Source organism: Panthera uncia, unplaced genomic scaffold, assembly GCF_023721935.1.
Source record: "Panthera uncia isolate 11264 unplaced genomic scaffold, Puncia_PCG_1.0 HiC_scaffold_2567, whole genome shotgun sequence".
In the NCBI taxonomy this organism is placed as follows: Eukaryota; Metazoa; Chordata; class Mammalia; order Carnivora; family Felidae; genus Panthera; species Panthera uncia.
Genome location: NW_026059309.1, coordinates 1 through 8,955, shown reverse-complemented (window position 1 = coordinate 8,955; position 8,955 = coordinate 1). Strand labels below are relative to the sequence as shown.

The following is an 8,955-nucleotide window of genomic DNA, read 5'->3' as shown; positions in this document are numbered from 1 at the left end:
CAACAAGTGTTGGCAAGGATGTGGAGAAAAAGGAACCATCATGTACCATTTGTAGGAATGCATATTGGTGCAGCCACTGTGGAAACAGTATGAAGGTTCCTCAAAAAGTTAAAAATAGAATTACCACAGGATACAGTAATTCCACTACTGGGTATTTACCCAAAGAATATGAAAACATGAATTTGAAAAGGTTTATGCACCCCTATGTTTATTGCAGCATAAATTACATAGTCAAGATATGGAAGCAGCAGACCAAGTGTCCATTGATAGATGAGTGGATAAAGAAGATGTGGTATGTATATACAATGGAATATTACTCAGCCATAAAAGGAATGAGATCTTGTCATTTGCAAACATATGGATGGATCTAGAGGGTATAATGCTATGTGAAATAAGTTAATCAGAGAAAAACAAATACCACATGATTTCACCCACAGTGGAATTTAAGAAAACAAATGAACAAAGAAAAAAAGTGATGAAAAACAAATTCTTAAATATAGAGAACAAACTGGTGGTTGCCAGAGAGAAGGTGGGTAGAGGCATGGATGAAATAGGTGAAGTGGATTAAGAGTACACTTATCATGATGAGTTCTGAGTAACGCACAGGATTGTTGAATCACTATATTATACACCCGAAACTAATATAACACTGTATGTTACTTATACTGAAATAAAAAAATAATGTCAAAGAACCAAGCCTTTTTATTTATGTTGCCAGTTTTTTTTGAGGGAAGATGAAGTAGTTACAAATCCTACAAGTAGAACTCTTTTTTCTGGCCTAAGTTATACTCTACCTGTATAATGTATCTTTATTAGGTAAAAACTGGCATCTTATGAGGTGCCTAGGTGGCTCAGTTGGTTAAGTATCTGACTTCTGCTCAGGTTATGGTCTCACGGTTCATGGGTTTGAGCCCCACATTGGGCTCTGTGCGGACAGGTCGGAGCCTGGAGTCTACTTCAGATTCTGTGTCTCCCTTTCTCTCTGCCCCTCCCCTGCTCATGCTCTGTCTCTTTCTCTCTCTCAAAAATAAACATTAAAAAAGAATTAAAGCATCTTATTTTGTTTTAATCTGCATCTTCTTTAATATATTTTTAGGAGTCATCTGTGTCTACCTTTGCAGAATATTTATTTTTTGCTGTTGGATTTCATTTAAGGTGTTTTGGGAGGAACTAAGTTTGAGCTTTGTATAATCATCAATTTATTCTTTTTTTCCTTCATAGTTTCTTCATTTGCTTTTTGGCTTAGAAATACTGTTTCTATACATGTCATTAAATAAATTTATCTATATTTTGTTTTATTAGTTGTATGAATTCATCAGTTTGCCACAAGAAAACTCTCTGAAATTCTGACTGGAATATCTTTTGACTTTAAACATTAAATATCCCAAATAGACATTTTATTAAATGCATTAATAAATCATTTACTTATATCTTACATATACTATAAATATATCTAAGTAGTGGAAATGGGTAATTTTTTTTCTTTGGGCTTGTCTATGTTTTTAATATTTATAATAACTACATAGTACTTTTTCACCCAGAAATAATCTCTACCCCAAGTAATGTTATTTAAAAAAAAATCACAAAAAGCACAGACTTCCAGTTATAAGATATTAAATAAGTTTTGGGGATGTAATACACAACATGATGACTATAGGTAACACTTCTGTATTGTATATTTGAAAGCTGATAATAGAGTATATCTTAAAAGTTGTCATCAGAAGGAAAAACAATTTGTAACTGTGAGGTGATGGATGTTAACTAAACATACTGTGGTGACCATTTCACAATATATACAGATAACAGATCATTAAACTTATAACGTGTTATATCAATTATATCTCAATAAAACCGGGAAAAAAGGAAAAATCATTAAAAGTACATTCAGAGGAAAATAACAGAAATAGGTAACTTTTTCAGGTTCCTTCCAATTTTTAAAATTTTATCATTTTGATGTATCAGGGAGAAGAGCAGTTCTGTATTTGAAAAAAAAAAAAACTTTATAAGGTGAATAACATTCCAAATAAATGTAAAACAGGTTTGCTCAACCCTTAAACTTACAAAAAGCTAAAAACTGGGCAATAAAAAATAAAATATAGTCCACAATGAGAACAGAGACAAATTGACCAAAGGAACTTAATGTGGATCACCAATATATTTTGCAATTTCATGGAAGAAATGGACAACTGTACCTCTGTTGAGTACTCCATATTCTGCATGGAACACTCCAACTAGTTTTGTGTAGCCTCGATTGACATGCGTATGAACTGCCCTTTTAAATGGGTCACCCCACAGAGCTGGCCCACCAGGTTTCATCTGAAATGTAGCTAGTTCATAGACTCCTAGAATAGGGAGAAAAATAATTATTTTATAGAACATATTCAAGAAATTTCTAATCATGTTTAGTTTGGTTCCAGTGCAAGGATAACTACACAAATAGATTTTGAGGATCATACCCATATACATGTTCATGTAGACATAATTTATTAATACTTTGCATTGTTTTTCTTTGCTTTTATGTTTAGTCAGTCTTGGTCCCACTTAAAGGGTCAGTCGTTAAACTTAGTATACAGAACAAACCAAAATGGATGGACTCTACAGGTAAGGTATTATTTAAGCTATTTTTAATCTACAGAAATTGTCAATAAAAGTGAAAATTTATAATGGAATAGGATATTTTTAGTTGCCCAAGTCTATACTTTATAAAGTAAATGAAAAAGGAAGTATTTCTAGTCTCTTATAGTTCCATTTTTCTTTCCAATTTTCACTACTTTTCTCTTTATATAAGTTCCCCTTATAGGATTCCTTTTCTAACAGGAGCAGCAAGCAAATAATGAGCCTGAAGTGATTGTCTTAGAATTCTGAGGAAAAAAATAATTCTAAAGGAGATGGTTTTACTATTCCCAAATATCCAGGTAAATAGTTGAAAAGCATTTTACCTTCTTGATGGAAATATGGGCTGTGTGAAGGGAAGGAAACCAGGGGACAAGTAGATTTGAGAAGTAAAAGAAAAACATGCAAAAGTTACTGAAGAATCATGAATAACATAGAGGAAAAGAACCAAGCAAGATCTGATACTTTCTGAGAAGCCAACCAGTTCATTCAGTTAGTGCTAGCTGAGGGGGAGCTAAAAGGCTAAGTTTCTAAATAAGATTTTTCAAATCTTTTGTAATCTAAAATGCACTGCAAAATTAGGAATAACGGGGGAAATAAAATAACATTTAAATTAGTTTATGCTTTTGCTAATCTGACCTTTGTTTAAAACTGGATTGAGGTAATAATTTCTTTAAGTCAGCAAGAAGTGAAATCAGCAAGAAGACAAATCTTTAGGAATTATTTTCAAACTGAGAAATAAGAAAGAGGAAGACATAAAAGTTAGACTACAGTAATGCAGCTTGGCAATTTCAGTTAATTCATTCCCCTAGTCCATTTTATAAACAAACATGTACTTAGATTAGTTTTAATCTATGGAAAAATACTTTTATATTTAAAAAGTTATATTATTTTAAAATTATGACAAAGTATCACATATTATCCCTCACCTACCCACAGATGTGTTCCCTGCTCCCTAGGCCCAGCTTCTCAACCTTTAGTGACCATGTCAACTTTTTCTATAATACAGCTAAGCTTTAAGAATCAATAAGATACCAATATGGAAAAATACTTCATTATTTTAATGCTTATTTTTAAAAGGATAAGCTAAGAGCACCAATTTATTTTTATCTGAACAATCACATATATTCCTATATTAAACAAAGTATTAACTTCATTTCTTTTCCAGTAGAACTTGAGTTTTTATAGTTTAAAATCTAATATTTTCTCCATCAGAATTCAAAGTGACAAAAAGGGGAGGACTTACCTTCTTTTGGAGGCTTTTCTAATTTGCACCATGGCACCAGATACGTAATCTCACTCTCTTGTTTATCAATAAGAGCCAAATTTGGAATGAGGTATTGTTCTTGCCATTCCTTATCTTTGGCCAATGCTTTCCGAACTTCAGTTCGATGAGCAAAATTATCTACGGGGAAAAAAAGGAGAAAGAAAAACAAAAATTACTGATTTAAATCACCTGTGCTTTTTCTGGGTTTCATTCAGTTCACCAAGTGTTCATTAAAGCTACATAAGGATACTGTATTGTCACTCAAGATGCATATAGATGTGGCATTTGTCCCCAAGGTGCTCATGGTCTGGAAGGGGAGTAGAAATGTAAACAACTAATGATAATGTCATACATTGGGCTTAGCCTCTTACCACTTAGTAGGTATTTGTGTGACTTAGGTTATTAAATCTTTCTGTGCCTGTTTTTTACTCTGTAAAATAGGGATAACGATTTGGATCTCCCTCTAGGGATAAGATTAAATGAATTAGTACGTGAAAGGACCTTACAACAGCGTTTGGCACCGAGTCAGAACTCAATATACATTAACTGTTCTTATTAATTTAATGAGGCATTTAGTGGTAGATTCGAAAAAGAGTATATTTCTGTGATGGTGGTGGTGGTGGTAATGGGTATTAGGTCAAGATACAACTTGAATTAAATTTAACATAAATGAAATCAAGATGTACTTTGACAGCTGCTGCTTTGAATCAACAGCTTCCAAAGAAATAGTGCTGATTTTCTGTCATCCATCCTTTTTACTCAGTGCCATTATATGGGCCTAGTACTATATTTACCTAACAAAGCCTCATAAGACTAATGGTAAAAGTAATTTTCTATGGTTTATGCTATGGATAAGGAATAACACCTATCTTAGAGCTTAAGTAAGTATTATCAGGACTTTACTAGTTGTTGTTGTTGTTTTTTTTAATGGGACACAATTCAACTGGTGGTACGTTAAAGCATAAATTGTTTTTAACGGGGTTTGTTTTACAATTGGGAAAACCCCTAAACTATGGCCATATTTAGGAAGAACACTTTTCATATTAAAGTATTTTATGACCATTAACTTTGGACACTAATAACCAAAATACTAAATGAAATTACTAAAAGTTTTTGGATATCATGATGTACTAGTGGAGTTCAGAAAGATTAGGCAATGGAGTAACAAACATTCCGGGGTTTCCAGTAACCATACTCCTTCCTCTATTAGACCAGGGGTAGATCAGCTTCAGTATGGGAAGAACTCTCTCTAATTCCTTTTCCTTTACCTCCATAGATGAGTATAAGGACAGTAAATTTCTTGAAACTCTGGGGTGCAGAAATAAAAGTGTCTGAAACATAGCGATTTATTATATCTTACAGATGAGTGAGGGCTTCAAAGTTTCCTATTAACTTCTATTTCCCTAAAGCCCCTAGACATTTGAATGATTTCTGTTAAAACACTATCCAGCTATAGCTTCAATAATAATAATAAAAGCAATCCTACTTTCCTTTTATGATCTCAACTGCTTGGGTTCTTGCAGTCATTGCTGTAAATTTTTCATAAACCATCTTTACAATAAGCTATTCTTAACTTTTCCTAAGAATTAAAGTGTGGTTCATAATTTAATGACTTGAAATCTGAGATGCCATTTTCTCAATATCACATTCCCATATGCTATTAAAAGGTTCTAGCAATGGGCTATTGGAGGTATACCAGTGGGAGGTGAAATCACTGAAATTATTTTTTGGTATTGCTATTTATAAGTTTTACTTCACCTGTATGTATTTACGGTACTATAGATCCAAGTCACATGTAACATCTAACAGAATGAAAATCTGTACTGAATACTTAAGCTGATGACTCATACCATACTTCCAAATATGAAACACTTTATTCATTGTTCCTCCAAATTCTACACTCCAGTATCCAACCAGTTCAGAGTGAGCTGTCCGAAGATGAATGTTTTTCTTAGTATTTTCCAGGAACTGATTCATCTTTGAGGGCTTAAGATAATAGGTACGAAATTCATAGAATGTTCCATCATATTGTCTGGGGCCTGTAGCAAGAGATGAGCAAACCTGAAGAAAAATAAGGCAAACTTAAATATATTGGGAAGGTAGGGTTTATAATATTGTGTTACAACCAAATCTAAGTCTGGAAACAAGGGACACTCAGTAGACACAATCTGCACTCCTGTTGTCCTCTCTCCATAGACTTGTTTAGAGAGGTTATCAGTAAAGAAAACAACTTTAAAAAATATATAATTTATTGTCAAATTGGTTTCTATACAAGAAAACTACTATTAAGTATTCCAAATATATAGCTACTATTTCCTTTACCTCTAGGTACTTTTTCATGAGAAGTTTCTCCTAAGAAGCCCCTGGGGCAATTTCTTTACCCCCAAACTACAACTAGGATCCTGGTAAGTTTTACAAATAGTTTATTATCCCTTATTTAGCAAATACTCCATCTTTAGTTAATAGTATATGTATGTGTTAGAGTTACGCATTTAAAACAATTTTATAAAATATACAGGTATTTTGACTGGCACAATGGGAATGTATTTACTAGCAGAAAATTCATTTTTTTTAGGTTCTTAAAACAATGGAAATTTCTGGTCAGGTCAAAGTATTTCCTAAATCCAATGAAGTAGACCACTGGTCCAAAAATAGGACAGGAATTTAATTGTATTAGGAAACTATGAGCTATTCAATTACATTGTAATATAGTGATAGAATGTGTAAATGCTAGAAAAAGGAAAAAAATTGATGAGTCACAATTATGTGAGTCCTTATGTTTTTAGTTACAGATGCAATCTGAAGAAGGTTATTTAACCTACCCAGTTATACTATGTTGTTGGAAATACTTTTTAAGAGCCATTGATTCCTTTTGTAATATTCATATACTATGTAAATTTCTGATTTGGTTCTCTGAGCGAACCAAACTTTCAGTGGGAAATGCTTTGCCAGAAATTATCCCTGTGTATAGGTATGTGTGTATATGTATATATACACACACAGAAAATTTATGCATATTAACACAGATACACTCATACGGAATTCCAGTTTACAAATCCATGTTACCTAAGTTTGGTTATCATGTGCATATTTCCTGAAGCTGATTACACCAGAATAATCTATCACAACAGTTTTGATATGTACAAAGCTGTGGATGAATTTTGGGCTTATGCTGACCAGCTGGTACAACAATCAAAAGCAGTAGGCTTCTTGCTCTGACATGTATGTATATGTATATGTATATGTATATGTATATGTATATATACACACACATATATATACAAATATATACACACACATGTAAATGTATATGTAAACATATATATGTGTGTATATATAAGTTTTACTTCACCTGTATTTATGGTAATACAGATATGTATGTATATTTACAAAGCACGTATATATGTATACGTATTTGTATAATTGTATACAAATATATTTGTATAATTGTATACAAATATATTTGTATACAAATATGGGTACAAAGCATACGTATATGTATACAAAGCACATATATGTATATATATTTACAAAACACAATAGTGTTATGTATTTTGCTGCTGTATTGTGTATAAGGCTGAATTGAGCTCATCCCATTCATGTCTATGATGAGTTATAATCTTATTGTCTGACTAGTATGCCATCAAAAACAACTGCAGTTGCCTGTATGTTTAGCTGACATTCTTTTTGTCCCATTTTACCACTCTAATAACAAAATACTATGCAAATGAAAACTGCCTAATATTTATCACTTAAAAATATAAATAAAATATAAATATATCAAAATGGGCTAATGGGGTACTTGTGACAATTGCTTTTAAGTTGTTTTTCAGGGAATTTGTATGCGTAGAACAAAATAAGTGATCACAGGCACATATTTTTATTGTCTTTTGCAAAAGAGTACAATAGGAAAGCTCAGGGAGAAGTTAATAGCAATGAAGCAATGAGAGGGGTGTGTATGGGAAGGGGTGAGGTGATTTTTGTTGAGGGACACTAGAACAGTATAACCAGAACACAAGGCCACTATGCTAAGGAAGGAAACATGAGTGCTCTAGGCTCCCTTGTCTCCAAATAAGGGCTCATTTTCAGCAGCACTGACTTCCAATTCACTTAGAACAATTGGTCGACATCTAAAAAAAAAATCAGTCCAGAATAAAGTTGTAAGGAATAACTAACTGTTGGCCCTGCCCCAGAAGAGTGAGAATCAGAAGGTTAAAGGCTATTGCTAATCTTAGGTGGATGGGCCATTATTGGTTCCTCTTCAGCCTTCACCAGGAAGTCAGTCTCTAGAGTAGGTTAATCCCCATCCCATCCTACTCCTTTGAGAAAGGAGTACAAACTTAAATATCAAAAGGAAAAAAATCTGTAGATTGACAGAATAGGCTAGTTCCCGACAGTTAAGGCTGAATCACCAAAATCTATTGTGCATGTTTCTCATCCAGTGTTAGGACGTTTGTTCTGAGGTTCCTAGCCCTGCCTGCCTTGGACACCACCCACACGACACAGTGGGAGGCTGGGCTGGATGCTCCACCACCCGCACCCTGGGCCTCCTTTTCAAGTTCTCCGCAAAACGCTCGTTAAGGTGTGTACATTTCGAAGAGGCCGGTTCTAACACCAGCCACAGGTTGACCTATTTCTCCTCTACCTTCTGTCTGGAGGGGGCGGCGGCTTGTCAAACGACAAATAAATAGGAAAGGCTCGATCAGCAAGCACCAGGCACGGGCCCCAACGTGGGGAACGCAGGGGGCTAGGCAGCAAAAATGCAGCAGCCAGAGCTTCAGGAGTGTCCTCAGCACTTAGGCCAGAAAAACCCTGTTCGCGGCTGCTCACGAGTTGGCCTGTAGACCACACTGGCCAGCGGACCTTCCCAGAGCCGCGCCCCCTTCCTCTCGCGCATCCTGGGATACCCAGCCTCCAGGGCCTGGAACTGGCACCAGAACTTCCGCGGCAGCACCACGCTTTCAATCTGCATAGAGAACCAGCTGGGCGCGTGCGCAGCACTCGCAAGTCTGGTCACGGAAGCCGGGGAGCGCTTGCGCGGGACCTCGAGCTCCTCGCTGACGTCCCTCCCCTCC

General features: G+C 34.9%; 1 protein-coding gene across 1 annotated transcript; it reads right to left on the bottom strand.

The window, feature by feature from the left end:
- Positions 1-1,264: 1,264 nt before the first annotated feature.
- Positions 1,265-8,889, bottom strand: LOC125917840 (protein NipSnap homolog 3A-like; the record flags this gene model as incomplete). The annotated part of the gene is made up of 5 exons (XM_049623935.1): positions 1,265-2,342; positions 3,860-4,018; positions 5,731-5,961; positions 7,991-8,010; positions 8,526-8,889. Coding segments are annotated over 5 exons (980 nt in total), but the record flags the coding sequence as incomplete, so codon positions are not given.
- Between the last annotated feature and the right edge of the window lie 66 nt (positions 8,890-8,955).